This window comes from Erithacus rubecula (assembly GCF_903797595.1).
Source record: "Erithacus rubecula genome assembly, chromosome: 4".
Classification (NCBI taxonomy): domain Eukaryota; kingdom Metazoa; phylum Chordata; class Aves; order Passeriformes; family Muscicapidae; genus Erithacus; species Erithacus rubecula.
In genome coordinates this window covers 59,803,000-59,828,251 of record NC_136686.1, presented here as the reverse complement: position 1 = coordinate 59,828,251, position 25,252 = coordinate 59,803,000, and the positions used below count along the sequence as shown (strand labels likewise).

The window sequence follows — 25,252 nt, the reverse complement described above, 5'->3', positions numbered from 1 at the left end:
GCTCTGTGATCCTGAGGGACTTTAACAGGAACACTTTCCTACTAGGAGAGAAGAAATGGGCATATGCTCAACCCTTCAGGTAGGGAAGGAGCCAGGTGGGGCATTCCCACTGATTCTGGAGGAGTGGTGCCAGTGCTAATCCATTACTGTGTTGCCCACTGCAAAACTGTGTTTTGGGGCACAACTAACTGAAGAACATCTGGTTGCTGGTAACTCAGCAGAGTTTAGGCATGAACTTCAGAGTTTAGCCCAAACACTGGAGTCTTATCAAGGAGTAAAATCAGTATTTTTGTTCAATATTCATGTTCATAATTGAATTGATATTAACTTGATGCTGATAATGATACTCTTAGTGTGAGAGCCCAAGAATGAGGAGCTTTATTTAAGTAAATTACTTTATCTAAGTAAATTCAGCATGGTTTTGTGCAACCTGTACTAGTTAACGTCTTCAGCCCCTTTCCTCTGTGCATTTCTCCAAAATTTTAATCCACACCCCAGCACCTTTCAACCCCAGATTTCCTCAAGTCTCATGTGATGCAGGACTTGTGCCACAGGGCCATGACAGTGCTGGTACCCTTGACATCCCCATGGGGAAGCAGAGGTACTCAGGTGAGCAGTTACAGGTAAGTACCCAAACACACTTTAGTGGCAAAACAGTCAGGCCTATGGAGATTTTCAAAAGCTATAGATACTCTTGAGACTGGTTGAGTCTAAAGGCTGCAGAATCATTTTAGAAAATGCTATTTCAGACTTGCATCCAAAGCCTGAATCCTACGTACCTATCGGTAGGCGGATAGGTGAAGACAACTGGGAGTTCTTCCCACCAGCTCCCAAGTGCCAGCTCCAATCCAGAAACAATGTAGATGAGTGACTGCATGCTTTACAGATTGCAACTGAAATATCGTGCTGGCTTTGAGCCCAGGCAATGTGAGCACTCAATTCTTCATTTGTGCATCTCAGTTTTGATCCCCTTGCCACCTTTAAAATAGAGATGAGCACTTTCCTGTTTTATAGAAATTGTTGTGAGTTAATACATTCAAGATGTGATCCTTAAATACAAAGGACATGAAAACAAAATGAATACTGGGTCTGCTCTTTCATTTTCACCTGTTGAACTAAGTAAATACGTTAAAATGTAAATATGTAAGCACATAGAAAGCAAAAACAAACAAAACCAACCCAAAGATCGAAAAGAAAATCGAATTTATCACTCAACTTTTAAATGCTTTAACAAATAAGCTGGGAAATATTTTCCTGGATTACTTTCTACATTTATACCGACAGCGTATAGTTGCCACAGAGACTGGTGAGCGTGAACATGAGCAAACGAAAGGAGGGGAGAGGCAATGCGCCCCGTGAATTCGCAGAGGGATGCGGAATGAGTATCTGGGTTAGGATGCGGGGATGCAGCCCGAGGGCTCCCGGAGGCGCCCAGGGGCGCCGCGGGCCCGGGACGCTGCGCAGGGCGGGGGCGGCTCCGCGGGGCTGAGCGGCGCTGCTCCAGCGGCATTTACAGACACATCCCTGCAACAGCTATTTAAATCGCAGCCCAGACTGGCGGCACACGGGCCGTGCGCGGCTGCCGCTGCCGCCGAGAAGGGAGGAGGGGGCTGGAATTAAAATAAGGCACGAAGCGGTTTTAAAAATAGCGTGCGGGCGCTCGGGCGGGGCGGGGCGCGGCAGCGCGGCCGCGGGGCGGCCCGGCCGAGTTCCCTTGTATGGAGCGCGGCGGCCGCAGCGCCCGCGCCGCCCCCGCCGCTCCCCGGCTTTCCCCGCTGCAGGGAAGGCACAGCCCGCCGCGATCTCCAACTCTGCCCCCTGCTTCCCTCCTCTTCTTTCAGGAGCCGCCACCCCGCCTGCCTCTCTCCTCCTCTTTCGGCTCTGCAATCGGTGGAATAAATCAGGGAAGGACGCGCGCACACACGCGCAGGGCAGGATCTGTTACAAAAGTAGCGCTGATGGCGGCGGATCGGATGAAGCTGGAGCTGCTGCTGGAGTAGCAGAGAGTGGAGTATCTGTCGCTCTCTCTCTTTTCTCTGTTTCGCCTCTTCCCCCACTCCACCCACAGATCTCCATCGTTTCTCCTCCTCCTCCTCCCCACCCTCGGCCGCGCTCCCGCTTTTCCGCGCATCTTTGGGCTGCGCCTCCTGCGAGGGGGCGGGTGGGGGGAGCGGAGGAGGCTTTAAAGAACCACGGCCCCCCCCGCACCGCCACACACGATAATTGAATTTATTATTATTGCCGTCTCGCCGACTTGGGCAAGGGGGATCGATCTTCGATCAGGAAGATGGCTGCTGGCTGGCTGCTGGTCTTTAGCCTGACACTTTTCCAGTCCCTGGTGATGAACCACTCCTCGGAGGGACCCTTCCCCTCGGCCACCACGTAAGTCCCAGCGGGGTCCGGGGGTCCGGGGCGGGGGCACGGCCGGGGCGGGGGCGCTCCTCGGCGCCAGGGACAGCGACAATACAAAGGGAAATCAAGTTAGACCGGGCGGAAAGTGACGATCGGGGAAATTGTACGTTTTGGCAGCTTTTGCTTAGGAAAGAGTCAGGGTAGCCGAAGGTCCCGCCGGGGCGGTCGCCGGGAGGGGGAAGCTCCGCTGACGGCCGGCGGCGGGACTTTTGAGGTAAAGGCTTCGCCTGGGAATCCCGCTCGGGAGCGGCTCCCAAATACACCCCGTCAGGTCATCCTTGTCGAGAAGAAAGTTTCGAGTTACACAGAGTCCGCCCCTTCCTCCCACAGAGGTTATTCCAGCCTGGATGGAGCTCCAACGTTGCTTATAAAAAAACCCTGAAAACTTTCGCAATTGCATTAAAATCCTCGCGGAAGGCGGATTTCGTTGCCTCTCCGCGGCCGGCATGGGGAGCGGGGCTGGCGGGCACGGCTGGGAGCTCCGAGCCCGAGCTGCGGCTCCCTCCCTTCCCGCGGGGCTGGGGCTGCTGTGCTGGGTGCGCTGCTTGGGTCCCGCCCGAGGGGCTTTGCTCCCCTAAAGCCACCAGCCCAAGGGCTGTTTCCTTCAGCCTCGGCCTTGCGGACCCGCACTTCGCAGAAATACCTTCGCGAGAGCTGAAGGATGCTCGCGGTGCACGCAGCTCGCTGCCTTGCCTGCCCCTGAGATAGAAATCTTTAAAGCACTGCAGAATTATTAGCATTAAAGTGTTGCCCAGAGCAGTGCAAAGATCAAATAATAATGATGCAATAAAAGAAAGGCAAAAGGAAGCCAATACATCATATTGAAGATTCGCCCAGAGATAGGAAAAAAGAAAATCCACGGCAAAGCACTATGTGATCGTGTTTTCTTCCTTTTTCTTCTCTCTCACCTCATTATTTTTATATTGTTTTTGTTTTGTTGTTTTTTTTTAAGCACTTACCTTAGTCTCCGAATCTGGGTTAAAGCTACCTATAGTAACTTTAAAGTGGATGACTCACTTTAATGCATTTTACATAAGAAAAACAGTGCTAATGGTAGTCTTTCCTTACTGTTTAGCACTGGGTAGAATTTATTGGTGTCGTTCATCCTGGGCAGAAGGATGCCTTGCAGTAATTGCCAGCAATGCATTTTCACCAATTAGTACTGCTGGTAGGTTGTTATAATTGGATTCAGTTCTGAGTATCGGTTTCATTATGAAAGACTCAAAGGGATGCTCGCACTGTTAAATGAAAGGAATACAAAGATAAGTGTAGGATAACCACTTAGCATCTTCTAAGTTGAATAAATACAGCCTTTCATTGTAGGAAAAATTACCTTTTAAAACATTCTCGTGTTGCAGTTCATAAAGATGTGCCATGTAAAAGCAAGTGTAGCAAAATACAAATCTAGGGCTTTTTAACTCATTGTTTTCTTATGTTTGAGCTCCCATATTTACAGTTTTATGAGCTCCTATAGTTTACAATTTCTCACTGAGCTGATAGGGTTATCATACACAACTAATTGCAATTTATCTTCTGTGTGAATTTTTCTCGATTTAAAATAGAAAGAAAAATGGCACTCAGTGAAATTAAAAGAATATAATATAAAAGGAATATATATCATTTCAAATAGAAGTCCAGATTGCTTTTTAACATAAGAATATGTGATATTCTTTTAAAACTGGTTTTGTCTCCCATCTATTTTTGCTAATTTCCTTCCGAATTTACCTTTATAGACAGTCATGATAATAGAAATTGACAACAGTGAAGCATATAACTTTAATTATAACTATACCTATGATAAAATAATTCAGATTATTATGTTAGTCATCAGCATTTCCATGTTCTGCACAATCTACTTGCTGTTCTCTCTCTTTTTTCTCATTGTTATTTCATTGAAATAGTGCAGAAACAATCTATAGCGACTGTGTATCCTTCATAGTTGTGTTTCCCCTTTGAAATGGAATCAAAGTGCAAACAAGGCTTAGTTTGTTTAGAAGGCAGCACACAACAGGTTGATGCAGGGAGAACTGCTTAGCAAAAAGTAATGATGTAACAGGTGAAGGAGAACACAATTTTTCTGATCTTTTTTAAGACTTGACAGCAGTGTTTCATTTCTTACTAAAAATTACAAATGGGAAAGAACAAAGAGAAGTGACGCAAATGCTCTTAATGTAAAAGATATTATATATTAAGAATATTAAAAATAGGAATAAAAAAATGCAGGAGAGGAGAATAAAGGAAAGAAAGGATATGAATAATTGAAGAACTGGAGGTTTGCTGATATTATGTGCTTTGCTACCTGCTTTCTCCCCATTATTTTCAGTCTCTTTTTTCTCTTAGTGAGAAAGTTGGTCTGAGGAAGCAGGATTTCCCAGCTGTTGTGTGAAAAATGTGCATATTCAGGGCTATAGAGTGTATGATTTCTTCAACAACTCATTGTACAATCACTTTGCCTTTAGTCATCTGTTTCTTCTGCATTAATAAATATTTTAACATGTGCTTTTACTAAAACATTCAGAAGTTCCTATCATTAATATAATAATATAGAAGCATGTAGTAGTCTTAGCATAAAATGCTGAAGGTTTATGTGATGCCTGTTTGATAGAATCTCAGTAATTTGATTAATTTAAAATCTCTGATATGGCAAAAAGACCCTGATATGTTTACACAGCAAAATATAGAGAATTTCAGGTGCAAGTTTGTGTTGTATGAAATGGTAGCATTAATTTTTCATTGAAAATCTGGGCAGGTGGTATTGCATTCCTTGCTTTCAGTGTTGAAATATTTCACTGCAAATATTGAAGACTGTCCTTTAATAACTATTTAAGTGTAGTTGTATAATTGTGTCTTGATCTGAGCTATAAGGCTTAGCTGCTGATTGATGCATATTGCATTCCATTTAAATGTATCATATTCATTGTGTCATGTGTTAGAGATCTGTTTGTTGGCACAAGATACCCTGTTCTTGCTTTTAACACAGCAACTCCCAATCCTTCAATTACACCTGCAACACAGCAGATATTTTGCACTTAGACGAGAATATTGTATGTAGTACTCTTGGCACTATAACCACACTACTGCTATCACAGTATGCAAAGCACTTCTTTTTTGTACCCATATATATTTATTTATCCTTCACATCTCCACAGACTTCACAAAAACATACTAATAAATATACAAGGTTTGTATGTTGCCTGGTAATGGTAGCAGAGGACTCAAGGATTTTTTTTGTTCTTTTCTCTGTACTGCATCAAGACAGATAGTCTTGAGTTTAAGTATATCTTTTAATTCCTAAGTATCCTTTTGGCACAGCATGTGTTGATATTGTTACTGATAGTGAGTAATGTACTACATAAAGATACACATTCTCCTTTATGATAATAAACCTGTTTCTACTGATTAAAAAAACCAAACCAAACTAAGCATATTTTAATTTTTATAAACCTACAGATGAAGCCTTTTCAAAATCAATGGGGCTGTTTCTGCAATTACTATATCATTGTGGATATATATTAATGTATTTTCTTTCTATCCCCTCTCTATTTTCCCTCTGCCACCCCTTTTCTCTTTCCTTTATCTTTTAACATTTTTCCCTCCTCAGTCACTTGTTCTGTATGTATGTATTGCATTAAATATTATATTCAAGGCATATCTGCCACTTACATAAACTGTGTAAAACATTGGTGGATAAAAATAATATAAAGATTAAAATAGTATATATATGAGCATATATCTATATGTATGCAGACAGGACATTTTTAGAAAAGAAGTTGTGTATTCCCATTTTTTACTTGCATGAATCATCTTTACTGTTTTGGTGTCATTAGGACAACTCAGGGAAGTCTATATGAGTCATATGAATTAGGGCTTGCACAACTGGGACATTTATATTTTTGGCTTCTGCACATGGACTTAACAAGTGTAGATCCTGCTGAGAGTGTGTCAGGGCTGGGTCTCAGCATCAATTTCTGTATGGCACCAGTGACCAAAGGTAGATAGATGACATTTATGATGTTTTGTTTTCATCTGTTTCTACTGTCAGACCTAGGGATTTTGATACCTCTGATATGCATAAAATCCCATTTATAGCTTAAAGTCTGTGACAGAATAATGCCAGTTTAGCTGCTGATGTTAATTTGAAAAGACTGTTGTATTAATGGATAATAAAATATCAGGCTCTTTCTCATTGGAAAATTGTTTTTTTCTCAGCCTATTTAAAAATATTCACAATTAGGAAAAAAAATAAAGTACTGAAGTGTAGCTTCATATCAGTGAATTGGAAAGAGTGCCAGAAGATGTAATCTACTTTGAATCCGGGAAGTGCAATATCACCTCTTAGTGTTTTCTCAGCAGCACACATCTAAATGCTGAACATTATGCAAGATGCTTAAACCCACTGATACTTTAAAGAATGTTGTTCCAATCCATTCTTCTAGTGGAACCATACTTAGAATATGTGTGAAACAGCTTGTTGATTGGTGGTGTTTATTTTGGTGTTTTGGTGGCATTTTTTTGATTGTGTGGTGGTTTTTTTTTTTTGTTTTTTCATTTTTGAATGTCCCTGGAAATGTGGTGATGATAAATGCAAATTATTTGGATCCACAAAGCATTTTTCTGTTTTGCATATTTTCTGATGTAAATTGTGAATGGACAATTTCTTTGTTTGTATACCTCCTAGGTATTTATGCTGGAGCCACAGAATTAACAAATCCTATAGATTTACATTTTATTAAGTATGAAAATTCAGCTGAAAACATCAAAATAGATACTAATCATAAAAGATGAAATTTCATTAAAATAAATCAGCATTGTAGAGGTACTTCCCATCTTTCATTTTGCAGTGATGCTATTTTCAGAACTGCATTGCTCATACCCTGCAAAATGATTTTATCCAAGAATTCAGCTGCTAGAAAGAGAGCTAGAACTTGGCAACACATTAGCCTGAAATGTATTCATTGTTAAATAGAAGGCCTGTTGTACAGAACTTAAAAATATTTATCTAGCAGAACATTTTAAATTGATGGAAGCATGGTCAAATTCTTGCTGCTTTAATGTTTGGTAACAAAGAAAAAACCCAGGCTCAGGTTGCCCACTGGTATCTGGCATGGTTGTGCCTTGATCCTCTCTTGCCTTCTGCGAGAATCTGTATCCAAGATAGTGTTATCTTCTAGACCAATATTTGACTTAAACCTCTGTGAGATAGGGATTGCAGTTTAGAAGCATTTTAGTGGAGAAAAATGACTCATTTTCTCTGTTGCTGACCATAGTGGAAGTAGAATTGAGCCCCAGACTGTTTTGTGCTTCTTTGCAGCAGTACCTGGGTTTTTGATCCCCTATGCTCGAGCTGCATGTTTGGTTTAGAGTGCTTGTAAAGTCCTTTGTGAAAAAAGGTGATCTTTTTGATGGCAGAATATGTTATTTTCTTGTGCCTTGTTAACAAATTTCCATTAATAGAAGAAAAAAGATTACCAGAAAACAACCCTGGAATAAAATTACTGGACCATAGCTACAGTTTGGTAAAGCCAGATGCCATAATTAATTTATGTCTTTTACAAATGCTGAATCAAACTCCTTAATAGAAAGAATGACAGCTCAGTGTCCAGTATTCTGGTAAAAATACACAGCTAGCCGCTTGAAAATGCACAGAAAATAGGAAGTACAGAGCAAGAACTGCATTTGTGCCCCAGCCCTGGGCAGTGCCTGTGTGTTCTGTCTCAGATCACTCTTAGCCCATTCCTGCATCAGCTTTTTCCTCCCCCTAAGCTGCTTCGAGACAGGTATCAATGAATACTTAAATGATTTGCATTTGAGATTACAGCTCTGATTTCTCTCTCTTGCTGAATCTATTAAGAAGCCTGATCCCACTCAACTTTCCTCAAACATGCAGAGCAATTCTCTGTTCTGCAGGATCAGACCAAGAGCTGAGTTTTATTTGCATTGTGCCATTGCCTACTGTAGCAAATGGATCATTGCTTTTAGGGGGACTTATGATTCTTCTTTCCCTTCTGATTTCCAGAAGGAAGGAGAATTGGATTGAGTGTTGTTTGCAGAATATGATTTTTCTGTTACACAGAAATGTAATGCACACAGTAGTGCTGCAGGGGCAGCTGATATTTAAGGTGAAAATACAGATAGTGAAATCACTGATAGTGAAATTACTGTCAGCTGCACTTCAGTAATGTTCATGGGCTGTATATTCTCAATTTAGGGCCAGACTGTGCTGCTTGTACCCTGGAATGAAAACGTCCCATTGACACTCTCAGAAAAATCTGTGCAAGAGGGAAGATTTTCCAAATACACTTCAGCACTTTTTTAATAGCTAAAATTAATGGCATGTGCCTGCACCTCTTCAGTTTAAGAGGGATTTTTCTTTTCTTTCTCAACTGCTTTCCAAACTGTTTTTGACCTACTCTGCCTCTAAGCAAACTCAGTTTCACACCTTCCTTCCTTTCTTCCTTTCTTCCAGACTTAGTACATTTTTAGGGTGAAATGTAAAATAGACTCTCTTTCACAGCCACACTGTGGCAAGATATGTTTGAGAATGTTACACTAATGATGGCAAGGAGAGGACCATGGTTTTTGCTTATGTCTGTCCTTACAACACCTTTCTCTGCATGCCAACAGCAAACTGACAGGAGTGAATTTCTGTTCCTTGTATCATTTTTTCATATTTATTTACAAAGTTTCTAACAAGTTTATGGAAATGATTGACATTATTTTGCATCAACAAATCAGCAAGCTTTTGCAGTTAATTACAGTAATTCAAAATCAGATTTTTTTTTTTTTTTAAATCCGAGACAGGCCTGAAATAACCATAGAATGTGAATGTGAAGTTGTAATATTGCTGACTACTATAAAAAGTGATTTATTGGATTTTCACCCTCTTTAAACTGCATTTTCATTCCCTCTCATTTGAGACTTGGGTAGGGTAATAATAAAATTAATTTTGTAACAGATATTCTACATAGAGCTTTAAGAATTTTCCTTTTTGTGAAAGTTCCTTTGTTTCTCCAAGACCGTGATGAGCACTCAGACATCCAGAAATGCAGAAAGAAAATGAGTTTTTTTCAAAGGTGTCCTATTGATCATATGAACCAAGAATAATTTTTGCACAGCCTTTATTAGATATAACATGAAAGTATATATTAGATTAGTGGTCCTTTTTTTCAACATAAAATGCTTAAGTTGAAATCTGTGAGCAAAGTCTCTCAAATTTATTCATTATAATAAAATCTGATTCACTTTTGACCTGATTTGAGAAGTAAGTAAGAACATAAAGGAGTTGCTGAGTCCACAGTCTAGTTTTTGTAGCAATCAGATGATAAATTGTGTGAAGTTTTATTTAAAAGAGAAAAGCTAGAGTTGATTCTTCCAAACAATATTTGAACTGAAATGCTTCTATTTTCCCTGGGCAGGTTCCCACTAGACTGGTCTAGAAGCTTCAAATGTTCACCAGTTATATCTCTCCCACCCTTATTTTTACTCAGATTTTATTATATTTTTATACCATGGACTAAATAGTCTTCGAGGTAGTAAACAAAAATAAAATTACAAAAGATCTGTGGCTAAAGGTGGTGGCAATACTAGAACCTAAATGCAGCCATTCCACTGTTCCACATTGTCACTATTAATGCCATGCTGCATTTTTCTTTATACACTAAGGTAGTCTTAAACAAACCAGTAAAAAAGTTTTCTTCATTCTTAAATGAGCAGAAGTTTGCCACACTAGGTATATGTTGACTCTTGATTAGAAATTCCAGCCTTCTCCACAGGAGGGAACTGAGTCACGGGAACTGTTCTGTCAAAGATTGTTGAAGTGAAACATTTTGCAGTCTGAAATGAATGAACTGTATTATCAACACTGCAGGAAGGACAAGAGTAATGAAAAAGAGATGACAGGAAGTATGAATTACAAAATTAGGGTTCTTATTTTTTCTTCCCTGAGTCTTACAGGTCACACATGTAGATTCAATGTCCCATGAGACCAGTCAGAATGTTGAGGGATAAGTACCACAGTCCACTAAAAGGCAACTTTTAACTAATGATATTCTGATGTAGACTAGTGTTGAGAAAGATGGTTTATTTTTCAAATGGCTAAGTGAAGTTTCACAGTAATAATTTTCCCCCAGTCTGGATTGAGGTAGTCTGTTTGGCAGAAGTCTTGTGGATCCTAAATACAGCCCTATACTAGGAGGTAATGCTCCTTACTTGGGGAATGCTCTGCCTTTAAAACTCAGTTTTGTGTTTAATCCAGAAGTGGTGGTTTCTCATTTGGATGTTAATGCAAAAGTTCCTTTTTTTTTTTTTTAAATTTTTTTTTTTTTTAGTATATGGCAGTTTTCTTGCAGTTGGTTTAAGCAGAGTAAGACATAATACATAATATACTATTCATTGGTAAGTAGGGTGATTTTTGCAGAGCTTATTGAACATCCATCTTTTTCTGTTAGCCTCACTTGTAATTTTATTATTTTTACGTGTGGGTGTTACAAATTCTTTAGATTTTTTTCAAAGACAGGTCAAAGTGAAGAATAATCCATGTAGGCATGTATGGATAGAAACTAAGTGTATTGAGCAATGAACCTTCTTGCACCCTCATATTCTGTTGAAAGAATCCTGTGTGGGTTGGTTCCTTGTCTTTGTATTTCTTAATACAGGAAGTATTTCTTGATCTGAGACTTTTCTTAGAAATTAATTCAGTGACACCAATTTTGGAAAAACAGGAAAAAAAAAAGAGGCAGTAGAACTCTCTAATGTATTTAATCACAAATACTCATTTTTTCCCCCTATGATGTACCTCCTGAATTGTGTTTATCATGGCTGAGCTTTTTGTCATTAAATGCCTTTCTTTAGTATTATCTGCCTCACCTTATTTCTCAAATTTTGTATCTTAGATTTTGATATTAATTTATCTCAGTAAAGTGGGAAACTTCAGTATCTTACTATTTAGTCAGGCAAAGGGTTTATTGTCAGGATTAATTTATTAGCTAATGCCTCTAAAGCTTCTGTAGCTGAAAAGTGTTGTTAAGCTGTTGAACCTAATTCATTAAGATGTGTGTTTGCTGTATTCCCCATTTACCTCAGAAACTTGCATGGCCAATCCTTTCCTGGATGGGTGATACTTCTGGTTTCCCTGGTCCTCAAAGTGGTTTTCAACAGAATCTTTGAAGAAAAGTTACCATCATATCTGCTTCTTTTGGTAACTTGTGATCTGGAGACTGGAAGAAGTTAATCCCCACAATCTGTACTTCTTGGATGTACACAGATTGCAAAACATAAGCTTAACAGCATTTTTAGAAACTAACAGGAGTCAGCAAAAATCTGCAGACAGTATGGTGAAGAGGAGCCAGTGTGTGACTCATGCCTACCCCGCACGCTCGCTGCTCTCCTTTGCCAGCCGTGCCAGTTCCTTTTCCACTGTGGAAAGCACTGGGAGCTGTGCAAGCATTTTATTAAATTTATACTGGGAATATTTCATACTTGAAAAAGAGACAATATTAGGTATGATACTAGGCAAGGGCTTGTGACACGAGCTCGTTAACATGATCTATTGCTTCTTTTGCAGCACAGGCTACTGCTGGTTTTATTCCATTTCTAAAATGGGAATGACACCCAAATTGTCATCCTGCTTGAATCAATGTGTTTAATAAAGCAAAGGTGTCCTGTTTCTATTAGAAAGATGGAAAGAAAAGCATATGATTTTTTCAGTTTACAGACTAGTAGCAGTAAGATGATAATCAGCAATGGCTAATTACCTGACAATCACCAAGACTCTTAAGACTTCAAGCAGGACTAACATAGTTTTCAATGCAATTATTATTGTTTGCTACAGACAGTAGCAATAGAAATGTAGTTCTTAATTTTTTTTGTTGTTGTTGTTATTTACCAAGCTAATTTTTCTGCCTTAGCATCTTCTTGATTAGAGTTTTTTATCTGTTGTGAACATATTTTAGATTATGTGGTAGGTGTATAAGCTGGGAGAGAATCACTGATATGTGCAGGAACATATCTTAAGGAGATTTTACTGTAATATACACATGGGGAGAAGGTTTGTGGTAATTGAAGACAGAATCTGGTCTCTTTTGACTGATTAGAAATACATGAGGGATCTGTGCGTGACTAAGAATATGTCCAGGATATACTCTAAAACTGTCTTTGGAAATAGTTGGGTGGCTAATTTCATCCTTCTTTCCACCAGTGTAATTTCAGCATAATGAGTATCAGTCCTATATAATTTAAATCCTGAGTGCAAGGATGAATCCACATAAAATAATTTCTGATTAAACGCATACAGGTTTCATTGCAACAGAATGAGTCATCACTGTCAAGGCCTGATTGTGAAAATTACATAAAATAAATTGTAATACATGATTGTATTAGGCTTTGCAGAGGGGAATAATAAGATATCCCAAGGAAACCATGTGTGATATCAGATGTGGTAATTTGTCTTCCCTTTAAATGATAAGTTCTGACACCACTTCATTGTCTGTGCCCCACTGAGCAAGTGTCCATGTAAAAAAGAAGTTCTTAATGTGCCGGAAGGCACTGAAAAATGTTACACCATATTAAGAAGAAACATGGTTTTATTAAATAAAAATGTGGAATTTCAAGCAAGAAATACTTTGCTTTTCAAAGTACTACAATGTCTAGTAATGTGCAGGTTTACTCTAAGTGGCTTTCACGAGTGTACTTTTTTGTAGTTTTGGTTTTGGTTTTTTTCTTCTTAAGCAATTGGTTTTAGAATTTAATTTGGAATGATAGGAATGATAGAAGTAATTTAACTTAACCACTTTAGGCATAACTGAGTAATAATTCATCTTTGTGTATGAAGTCTTGAATTCTTGGGTAATTAGAATTAAAATCAGCAAGAAATTTACAGACAAATTTGTGAAGCTGGATTTGGTCTGAACGATCATATTGATGCTTTATGGGGACATGAGGTGAAATTCTGGTGTGATAGCTGCTTTGCTAATGGAAGCACTTGGCTAGTGTCTTAACTTTTATATATGTTCCTTGTACAGGTACACTTCCCAGTCTAAAAATTAGGATTAAAAGCACCCATCACTTCCTTGTATTGATGATGAGAGTTTTGGTTAACAAATGACCATAGAGAATATTGTAGTGGATGTATGGAGCAATAATTTGCTTGCAGGTGTTTTGCTGATAGCATTTTTTTACCTTTCATAAGTCTATATATTGATAGAATAAAGTACTTTTATGGCCTGCAAGGCAGCCTTGGACAAACATTCTCAGTTATTCTTGTAGGTATCCATGCTTCTACAAACAATTCATGTGTTCATTAGTGATGCTTTCAATGTTGCAAATGCATGTTAAACATTAGTGATTGAATATTTTGTTCCAGCCATCTCATTAACTGGGGCTGTATTTCATTTTAGTAATAGTATTCTACCCAGCAATTGTCCCATTACTCTCTGTGGGAATAACGTGTTTACAGAATAAAATGATGATCAGTGCTTTAAAAAGTCCTTTAGAAAAACTTCTTAAAAAGTTAAAAGTAAGTTATCCAGTTATAAAGCTTAAATACTTGAAAACTAGGACTATCAAGATAAGAATCTGTGTTAAGTCTTAAATTTTTTTCCTTATAATATCTTCATTGTGATCCTGTATTCAGTTACAAAACCAACTGTATTTTTTTTTTCTTCTGGAAACACCTTTAATTGAGAATATCACTCAAAATGCAGCCCCAATGTAAGACTGGTGGATTTTGTAGATAACTTTGGTAGAGCTGCAAAGGACATACTTTGTCTTTCATAGTAAAATGAGTAATAGTTGCCACCACATGGAGAGTGTAGGAGCATCTGCTTTTGAGAACTGAAAGAGAACTATTAGCCAAAGCTATTCTCAGAACCCAAAAGCTATGATAAAGATATCCTGTTCAAAGAGATACTTTGATATGTTTGGAATTTTTTGTGTCACTAGGACCTTGTTTCACTGCAGAAAGAGAAAGTGCTGATTGCTGCCATGTTTTCTGTTCTTTGTGACTTCAGTAATTGCTACAGCCTCTCACTGGGCAGGAATTATTTTCTAGACAGAATTTTTCCTAAAAATTGACAGTAAATATCAGCAATATAGCAGAGAAATACTGGCTGTTCTAGTTACTTGCATGGTTGAAAAAACCCAAACTTCTTGTGTGTCTAGCTCTCTATTTTAATTGTGTGGTGATTTTTTGAGCAAACATATCCAAATTTAACAAATTTCACTACATCACATGTAAGATTTCTTGTGTACCAGATCCAGATTTCCTCCACTGATACCAAGGGATGTGTATTTGTATTTGTGTATTGGCTTTCTTAAAAAGTTAACCTGCAAACCAGGATCATCTGCAATATCACTCAAAGACTGCTTAAAATAAAGCAATTCTTCATTACTTATAATGAAACATCCCTACAATGTCTGCAAAGTAATAAATTAAACCCTCTTTTCTTAAAAGAAAGCCTCCCCTAAAAACAAAGAGAAAAACCCTACAAAAGACCCCATAGAACTTGCAGTATTTTAAATGTGTTTTACTTCACAGTTCTTAAACAAATATTTGGTAGGCAAATCTAGGCTGCATGAGGTGCACAATTTTGTTTGTTGCTGTGAAATAGAGCTTCTAATTCAACAGTAATTTAGATAGATTCAGTTTGTGGTTTGCTACTATGTGATTTGACACAGACACACACTCTCCATGCAACATTTCTTTCACCTGGGAAAATTGGATAATGAACTAATGAAGGTTTTCTTGGCTGATAATGCTGTCTGTTTTCAGAGTGTAGCAATTACACAATCTTTTGAGCACTCAATGTCTATCTAAACAAAATCAATGCAAAATAAGGGCTATTTACAGTGAAGTATCATTATTTTATATTGTTGGGATAGTGCTCTGAGAGTTTGAAATGATATTGAAATGATAAAGTAAAAAAAAAAAAAAAATGCTCAGTAGCTTTAAAGCCAGCAATCTAAAGGCCACCTGATTTTCCTCTCAGCTCAAGTAATTCACCAGTACTTGTCTGCCTCTGTTCAAATGTAATACTGATCAATGCTGCTTACCTTTTCTTTTTAGAAGAAAAGCTCAATTCTATGCATCTCAAATCTAGGCTTGATTTGAATTTACATGGTTTCAAAGTTGGACTCGATTAAAGCTTCCAAACCATTTATTTAAAAATAATACAAGAGTTTTGCAGTTTGCTTTTTCTTACCCAGTTTTCTCCTTCATCAATGAATTCTTCAAAGGGGCATGGAGAATTGCTTGTACAGTTGTTTGTAATATGCTGTGTAAGTGCTGATTTTTGCTATTACATGTCAAAGTAAAATAAAAGGCTGAATTCTTATTGCTATTAAAATTATGAATGCGTATTCAGGCTATCAGCTACTTTGTAGACTTTAGCCTGCAAGCTCAGGTAAGGAAAATTCAGATTAAATATACAGAATGCCTTGACATTACAACTAAGTATCTTGTGGATCCATTCTTTAAGAGCTGTCCTGGTGCTTCTGAAATGTAAAGCTTCTAAATTTGTACTGAAGAGAAACATGAAAGAGCAGAAGCTTTCTCCTGTATTATTTGGGATCTGGACAGTACTTTTCTGGAAACATTTCAGGTCAGATTCAACAGGGCTCTGTGCAACCTGATCTACTTAAAGATGTCCCTGCCCATTCCAGGGAGTTGGATTAGATGACCTTTAAAAGTCCCTTGTGACACAGACTATTCTAGGATTCTATCTGTTTTTACATTATTTCTGAATTCTTCTTTTAGTAGAAGGGTTGTGGATTACTTTAAAGGCTTCTGTAGATGTTATCTTTGTTGCTGATCTACTCCAGAGAAGCAGGGTGATGTTGACTAGTTTTCACTTTTGTCTTAGGTAATAGCTTTTAATGATATTAAACTTGACCTTTTCTGTTCTCATGCCATGGAACAAAATAATGCTAAAGCTCCATGGAAATAGTGTGGAACCCTTTTTTTCTGAGTGGTGATAAAAAAAAAAATTCAAAAAATTCATAGAAATTATGTACAGAATATAATCTGTTGCATCATTTTTTTTAGTATCTATGGTGCATTTATGGATCTAATATGGCTGAATGTGTTGTGTACAATTCAGTTTGACACGTGTGAATGAAGTGTGTCAGACTGGGTGGCTGAGTTTTCCTGTGTACACATCTCAAACAGCAGCACTGTACACACCATGTATGTGTCTCTGTTCTTATTAACCCAATGCTTGAAACCTCCAAACAGCAGGAACAGTCCCTGTATCACTACAGATTCAGTGTGAGAGAAACTTAAGAGAATGACGCAGAGATCCTTAGACTGAAGGTTTTTCAGGGAAACAGCATCCCTAGTAATGGTAAAGCAATATATTTTATGTCTCCTGAGGGTTTTCTCTAATACCTGTATGGGAATAAGTAATGGCAGGAGCAATGTTATGTGTACTGATGTGTGTGTACCTCTACCATTATGCAAGACAGCCAAGTCATTCTATAGTTTTTTTTCTCCTATGTGTTCATTGCAGTTATCAATATAGGAGAGACATGGCTTAGTACCCTGGAGAATGGTATAATGTATATCATAGATGAATTGCATTAGTGACAGGTAGGACAGAGCAGTAGTTTGCCCCATATTTACTACAATGCTCTTAGTGCTTTGTAAATGCATGTTGTCACCCTTTAGGACTTCATAAAACTTCATAGATCTCTCTCTTACCATTGTTATGCTGGATTGTTTTTACATGTGAATATTTCTGAAGAGTCAGGCCATGTAACAGATGGGAAGAAAATATTTGTAGGACTGGGCAGAGCTAATTTTTTAAAGGAGCTACATGTTTTTTTAAAGTACATCCAGTATGGACCCATTTTGTCTTCAGACTGTGATCAGTGGAGGACACTTAAGTTTCTGTACCTCAGTTTCAATGAAATGTTGATTGCTGGTCAGTGTCACATCCTGTGTATGACTGCACTGAGACCCCCTGGTTTGGGTGGGAACAGCCAATGTGATATGTTGTAATATGTTTTGCTGTATTTCTCTGTGCTGGCAATGTTATTGACACTGTACAGCAGTATCATACTTACCCATTATGAAGTATGGGATAACCAGTACAATATTCTTTACAGTGGAATTACAAAAGATTAAGTATTTATCTGCATGACCTTCAAGAAAAAAGCAAAAAGAACAAAGAAAAGTTTTTTAAAAATATAAACTGTGCTTCAAACCTAAATTTTTGAAGTCCTTTTATAAGCAGCTAATGACTGTGTGACCTTAGATGTGTGGCATGGTTATCTCTGCCTCTGCTAATTGGTCTGCACCACACATGTCATTGCCACTCTGCACCATGCCAGGCACCATGACATGCCCTCGCTCTGAGATCTGTTTTCCCCCAAGTATTGAATCATTTAATCCTCTGTCTTTTAAACTATGGGGGAAATACCTGGATGTAGATAGTAAAATGCATTTTGATACCAGCAAAACCATAATTTTTACCCTATATAGCTTGAAATTATTCCTGTGACATTAAGGTACACAGAACTACTGAATGTGTGTGGATTGTACCCAGATTTCCTCTGTGAGCTTTTAGCTCTTTTTTTGAGCTGATTACAGCTTCATTATCTTCCATGTATTTTTATATTCATTTGCCTCTCACCTCTGTGTAAATAAAGTTAATACCTATATAAAAATTAGTTATGTACACTTAGCTGATAAGTGTAACTACTGACTAGTGGTTAAAACTACTACTGGTGGTAAGCAACTAATTAGGGTTACTTATGAGAAGATTCAGAGGTATTTCTGCAATTCCTTCCCATGCTGTGTGTCCAAACTGAAACATCCACATTTAGAAGTGTTTAACATTTTTCATGAGGATTGAGCATATTCTCACATTCATACATACACCCACATCATTAATTTTTAACAAATAAATATGGATTTCATCTGCTATTGATGGGAAAAAAGAAAGCTTTTCCATTTATTGTCTGGAAAAATAGTAGTTACTGAAGCATAAATTAAGCTTGGCCAGCAATAGATACAGTTTATTGAGCACTGGGGAATACTTAAAGGCCATTTGGCCTCCTTTTTCTGAAAAAGAATACAAGCTGAATCAGATATTTTTTAAAAGGTTACCTATATTGTTATGAGTCAATTAAGGTGGAGTTATGTTTAGTTTCTTTGTTTAGGAATTGCTGTGTAGCATTTAGAAAGGGATATATGTGTAAAAATAGCATGATTTTCTCTAATTACCAGCAATGATCTTTCTCTATCCCTAATCAGTATAAACCCAAATATTTCTGTTTACTGGGAGATCAAAAAATTTGAAAGGAGTGTTGCAACTGAGGTGGGAGCAAGGTAGCATCCATGTGTTGAAAACAAGTTCCTGCTACACCTGGAAGGATGCTTTTACTTTTGAAATGCAGCACTTTCTCTGTTAAAGAAAGGGATCTGAAGCCTTTGCAATAGAATTTTATTAATTGGTTGCATAGTGTTATTTAAAGAAACCTACCTGATTTTTCTTCTGTTATGTTCACATATATGCCTATGATTCATCAATTTGGAAGGGAGTGCAGTCAGATTAGCTGAGGAAGAGCATCCTGGATTCAGGCAGATGCCAATCCAAGCTGGAAGCCCATTTTCAGTGCCATTGCTAGCACAGGGATGGATCCTTGCTGGAGTTCACCTGGAATGCAAATATTGCTGCAAAGGCCTCAGGCTTTTGGCTGAAGAGCAGCAGGGAAAGGGATCCACCTGAGGAGCCCAGGCTTGACACAGTTGGATTGCATCCAGCTGGGAGTGTCACTGTGCCTTCCTGTAAAGAGGAGCTGCTGATAACTAATGAGGTCTGTACCCTGCTCAGGGTGCTTGCTGACAGCATGTCACAGAGCAGCACTGTAATATAAATAATAAGATCTTGCTCTGTTTTCTTTATTGCTCTTTGTTTCTTATATTTTTAGCTGCTTGCTGCAAGAGATGGGTCTCTGCACTGCTTGCTCTGGTGCACACACTTTCTTTTTCTGCTGGCTGTCTCTCTCTGTCTCTTGACAGGTGTAAGGAGGATCCTAAATATAGAAGCCACCCGTCAGTTGGCTTCAGCAATCAGCAAGCACTGATTTAGTATTTCTCTTAACCAGCTAAGCTCCAGAAGGGTGTATCTTTTTATCAATTTATTCAACTGCAAGCTTTCTTTAAAATTATTAAAAACCCTGATTATCCTACAGTGTGAAGAATTGTATTAGCCATCATGTTTCAGAAATGATGATTTTCAAGAATGGCTCTTACAATGAAAAAGGAGAAAAAAAATGCTTTTTGAAGAATTTCCTTGTTTTAGCAGTTTAGTTAATGGCTCAGTACATCATTGGGGAAAACACTGAGACTGGGTGTAAGTGCAGTCTCCAGTTTTTAGATGAGCACATTTTCAGACATAAGTACCTGCACACCTTCCTATTAATTTTTCCTTATGAGAAGGGACTTTAATGCAAATCTACTGATTAGATTTACTTTGCTATACAAAGAAATAAAGTATGTGGTGAGAAATGGATGTGTCCTAGTACTGAATATTTACAGTGCTCACTAAAAGTATTTGTAACACATAATTAAAAAGTATTTTTAACAGAATTTTTTTATATGTTAATTTCTTTATCCTGTGGTTGAGTTCAGCAAATCATACAGATTCTCAAAAATTAGCTGGCCAATTTTATTACCCCTGCAAAAAAGTTCTAAGTAAAATATTTGGGTATAAAAAGAGCTGCAACACTGCATTAAAGACAACTTAAACATTTTCTGTTAGTTTGTAGGCAGGCATCTCAAATTCTTTCTCTTCCTTGTGACCAGTTGCTATTAATATTCATAGAAATTGTTCACAGCCTACAGGAGATACTAATTCAGTATCTAATTGTGACAAGTGAGTTGCATGTGATAAAGACCCTTTTTGATACTGATGTGCTTTGATATTTTATGTTTTGTGATTGTGATGCACTTCTGTTATTTAATTCTAATATTCTAGTGCATTAAATGTGGTGTTCAACATGGGCACAAGAGGAGTCAGTGCCTTATGTAGCTCAGAAAGGCAGTAGTACTTTTTTGTGATAGTTGTAGTGGTTACATGTGGTCTGTCTGGTTGTGAAAAATCTGTAGCAAAATATAGCATGTGTTTGTTATGCTTATGTAAGGTTTTATTTTTGGCAACCAGTGCTCCCTGTACCCAGCCATGAGAAACAACCTGTTTCTCTATTCCTTTTTTTACTGTTCTATACATTGGTATGGTTTATTGGAAGCTTCTGCCATGACTGGGACATCTGCTTTTGTGGTTGGTGGAGCATGATTCAAACCCCAGGAAGAAGTAAGAGGGCTGCTAGGTGAAATAGCAGGACTGGCCATGAAAAAAAGAAAAATGGTTTAAGATAGAACATGTTTCCAATAAAAGGATGCTTTTTCAGATTTGGCACAAGGGATCCTGGGATAAGTCTAACTCTCTTGGTACAGGTAGTCCCAAGCTTTATATCTGAAAATCCAAACTGCATTTAATGTTCCTTCTGAGTGGAAGATCTTTTACATTTCACAGATCAGAATTTGAACCCACTGAAGCCTAGTGAAAACTAAAGCTTATGAGCTTCAGTTTTTGCATTTAAGAAACACTCATTATTCTTCAGTGTGAACTCATGTAATCTGACTGTGACTTCTCAAAGGAGCAAACCAGAGTTGCCCTAAGCTGATCATGCAGCCACCAAAGCTGTGTAGAGTGCCAGCTGTAACCAGCATGTAACCAGCATGTAACCAGCATGTAACCATGTGTAAATGTGTCTTTGCTGTGGTATGAGCCACCAGGCTGGAAGGCAGAACTGCTTCTATAAAAACCCTTGTGCATCTAATACCTAGAAGCTTAACCTCTCCTCTGTGTTCCAAATTTATTTTTCACTGTAGCACTATGTCTTTTTTAGCTAGAAGTCTATTCTCTCCTCAGCCCTCCAAATTTATTTTCACTGTGGGATGGTGGTTTTTTTAGCTTGCTAGAGACCTGGCTAGATTCTTTCTGCTTTTGGCACATCATTTAATGAAAACAGTGAGAAGAACTTTTCTGCTGAATTTTATTTTACCAGCCTGGTGTTTACTAGACAGAAAAGGTGGTAGTCTCCTCTCATGAGCATTGTCACAACATACAGGAGTGTGTTGTGGCTGTATGTCTAAGTGGTTCTTCTTTGCCCTTTATCCAGGGCAGAATCCACATACTCTACTTTTGCCTTTGTGTTTTCATACTCTAGATACATTTTGTAAATAGAATAAAAGATTGAACTGAATGATTTTTCCATTAACTCCAAGAACATTAAATCAGGTCCATATCAGAATTATGTGAAAATATTTTCATTTTTTACTGTATATCACAAAATAAAACAAACAAACAAACCTGTTCAGGAAAACTCAAACTAAAACAACTTCTAGCAAAAGATAAGGAAAAAATCCCAAAGCAATCAAACCATTTATTTTGTATTGAGTTAGGAAACTGTCCTTCTAATAAAAATACTTATCTATCTATCTATCTATCTATCTATCTATCTATCTATCTATCTATCTATCTATCTATCTGTCTGTCTATCTATCTATCTTTTGACATTTCTATCCATGTATCTCTTTACTGGGATGAAGCTGGGGATAAGAAGCAGTGCCTATAACTGGATTAAGGATCTAAGAGGGTTTCAAAGAGGATGTAAGGTACTTTGTGAGCAGAATGTTTTTATTGTTGATAAAAATAGACCAACTGGTCATGTTGCATGCTTGGTAATACGGTGCTTGAAGTGCAAATATATGGAACAAAAAGAATCACTGGCACTCTGTAGCATTAGGTAGGGATCGTTTGCTGGGCTGATAGTGACACAAATATGTTTGTCAAAATGAAGAGAGGTGGAACTCTAGAAGCAGAGGGGATAATGTGTTATGCTGAGCTAGTTTCTGCAGTGAACTCACTTTTGTGTATGCATTTTGGTACAAGGAATGTTTTCCCTCCCTTTCCCTCCTCTGTTCTGGTCATCAGAACCTGGCCAGAGCAGTCAGGGGGATTATGCAGAAGCCTCAGGCTTGTTCAGACAGCAGAGTTAAAGACTGGGAGTATAAATCTTGACAAAAGCACAGTCAGTTTTGATTTTCCCACAGAGAGAAGGAGCCCTTCACTGTTTTCCAAACAGACCTGTGACTAACAGCTAGCTGTATAAATAATGGAGATCTTGTATCTTATGTGATACATAAGAATTATCCTCCCAAGCTACATGGCACTTCCTTAAGCAAACAAAGTGTTTGCTTTTCAAAGGGCTGGATAGTTTTTAAAAGGTTTTCTCTACTCTCATTTAATAGCACATGTATTACTAGAATTTACATTTAAGCAATTTCAAACCTTCAGGCTGGGGGAATATCAAGTATTTTATTTGTTAGCATGAAAGTAATGTATGTCCTCATTGCTGAATTCTAGTTACTGCTTTTAAAGGTAATGGTGAACAAAATCATCCTCTTGAGAGGTGCTATTCCCATACTTTTAGCACAGCAGTATTTTGGGTTTTATCCCATAAAACTTCTTCATGGCAAGAGTTCCATGGAGGAGGCCAAATTCAGTGTTGCCAAAGTAAAAGGTTCAGAAAACAGATGGGTTGGATGGCAGTTTTAAGAAGCAAGGGAGAGCTGTGATCCTCATGTCTGGGTGCAAACCTACGCTATGGCAATTACATAGTATCATTTTTTCTGTAATTCCTGGTTTGGGAGGTACAGGCTCACAGAACCTGTAGGTCAGACATATGCTTCTCGTTTTTCTTTCCTTCAGGACAAAAATAATTTTTAAAACTCATGTTTCTAAATGTTTTTCTTTGTGTTGAAGATTGAGACTAGTTTAGCTTTTAGAACATTACTCTTTGGTGAAAAAAACCCTACCCTAGATTTCTTCTGAGACCTCCCTTTGTTCTTTTTTGTAAAGCTATCATTCATACACAAAACTTTTTCCATTCCAGGCTAAAACTCAGATACTTCTAAGAAAATTAAAGACTTGTTACTTCAAGAAATCAAGTCTTACAAATTGAAATTATAATCCCTATTAAAAGAAACCAAATAACTGTATGCATGTAATGTAATTATGTGTGCTTTTAATAAACAATTTTTAGATCCAGAGTCTTCAGTATTTAACTGCAAATTTTTTAGAACATTTATCTCAATCCTATGACAGTGATGTACACATGCACAGCATTTTTCACCAGATGATGGTCAGAGGGCAGGATCTACCCAAGTGTTTCTGAGTGTGGCAAAGAGTGTCTGGCTACAGCTCTGCCATCCTGCTCTCAGGTGCTGGAGAGCCACTGTTGATTCAACAGCTGTACCAGTGTGTCACTGGATTAGGCTGCAAAAGGCAGAGAAAGGCTGGTATATGTTCACAGCTTTCTCCTATGAGTGTACATTCATATAGGTCAGGACATTTAAAATGCAGTGTAAACTATGCTCTCCCCAGCAAAACTTTACAAAGAAGAACTAACCTGTCTGTTTTTCAGACAAGACTTAGAACTAGAAATACAGGCATCAGTTGTAATTGACACCTGTGTGCCTCTGTCCTGGGGAAACTACTGAGTGCAACTACTCAGTGCTAAACATCAGCACAGCTGCAAACCCATCACCTATAAACACAAATGCAGAACAACTGAAATACATTTGCATAAACTTTTGGGCCCTGCTTCCATCAGGGAAAGATGAGAACCACACAAGGAAGTACTCTTTGTCCTGAATAGCCACTCACCTTAAACCTTTGATGGCCTTTATAGTTATTGTCTTGCTTGCAAACTTCTCTGACCACAACATCCCATTTCCAGTTCAATAATTAATCCCTCGATGGCTGAAGCACAGGAGTGGCAAATCCTCAAGCAGCATGATCTTAGGAGAAGGGTGCATATGGCAGAGTTGTGTCTCTGCAGAGTGCTTAGTGGGGCACTTACAGAGACTCCCACATCTGGCTGGTCTAAACACATCTGGCTTTATTACATGCCTTGCAACTCTAGGGATAGGAGGGAGAGGATTAAATGAACACTTGCTAGGGGAGTTACCACCTGGCAGTGCCACATCCCCAAATTTGCAATTAGTATTTCTAAGGAGAGGTGTGTAAGGTCTTATGAATCAATGGTGCTCAATCTTGGGTTGTTTGATTAAGGAATTTAATCTAGATTTCTGAAATTGCTAAGAACCTAATGATAAAAATATAGGTAACTTCTGCAATTCAACTATTTAGATGCTTTTTTCACGTTAAGAAGTCAGATTCTTAAAGCTAATCACACAGAAGGACAAATGTCTCATATATATATGTCCTTTGTGGAAGATTTGTTTGTCCATACATCATGGTGTTACAGCAGGGAACAGACAGTAGATGTATTTCTCCCAGGCCATGTGAGGACTGCCTGGAAGTACAGCCCTGGCACTCCAGAACTGTAGCTCTCAGAGGACAGCTGAAAAAGGGTGGCAAGACAGCACAGCTTTGTGTTCACTGCACTGTATGTGTTAGCTTTTGGTGTTGCACATTCAACTTCTGAAAGAGGTGTCAAAGATTTTTCTATTCCTAGTTCCTGCAAGAGCCCCAAAGAGGATCTCTTCAGGAGCTGTTGATACAGTGTGGCTTAGGGTGACATGCCAAAACGTAGCACTTCATAAACATTCACCACGTTTTTAATGGTTTTCATCAGGAGACATTTGCTGCTTGTCAAAGTGTCAGTCTGCCATCTAGAAGGACTGAAATGCACACTGAGAACAGCAGCATGGGCAGGGCTTCATCAGCTGTTTCCATCCATGCTTTCTAGCATTGACAAAAGTACTAATTTTAGTGGCCTCCAGTCCCATTGTAATTCTTAAGTCTTTCAA

The 25,252-nt window shown here is 38.3% G+C and overlaps 1 protein-coding gene across 4 annotated transcripts in view; it reads left to right on the top strand.

Moving 5' to 3' along the window:
• The first annotated feature begins 1,705 nt into the window (after positions 1 to 1,705).
• Positions 1,706 to 25,252, top strand: part of CACNA2D1 (calcium voltage-gated channel auxiliary subunit alpha2delta 1) — a 359,815-nt gene continuing 336,268 nt past the window's right edge. For 2 of the 4 annotated variants that reach the window (XM_079304609.1, XM_079304607.1), the window contains exon 1: positions 1,714 to 2,382. In XM_079304609.1, the coding sequence (XP_079160735.1) occupies positions 2,288 to 2,382 (95 nt within the window). In that variant the 5' untranslated portion in view covers positions 1,714 to 2,287. Of the gene's footprint in view, positions 2,383 to 25,252 lie in introns of all 4 variants that reach the window. The other 2 variants (XM_079304608.1, XM_079304610.1) reach the window with 2 other exon arrangements.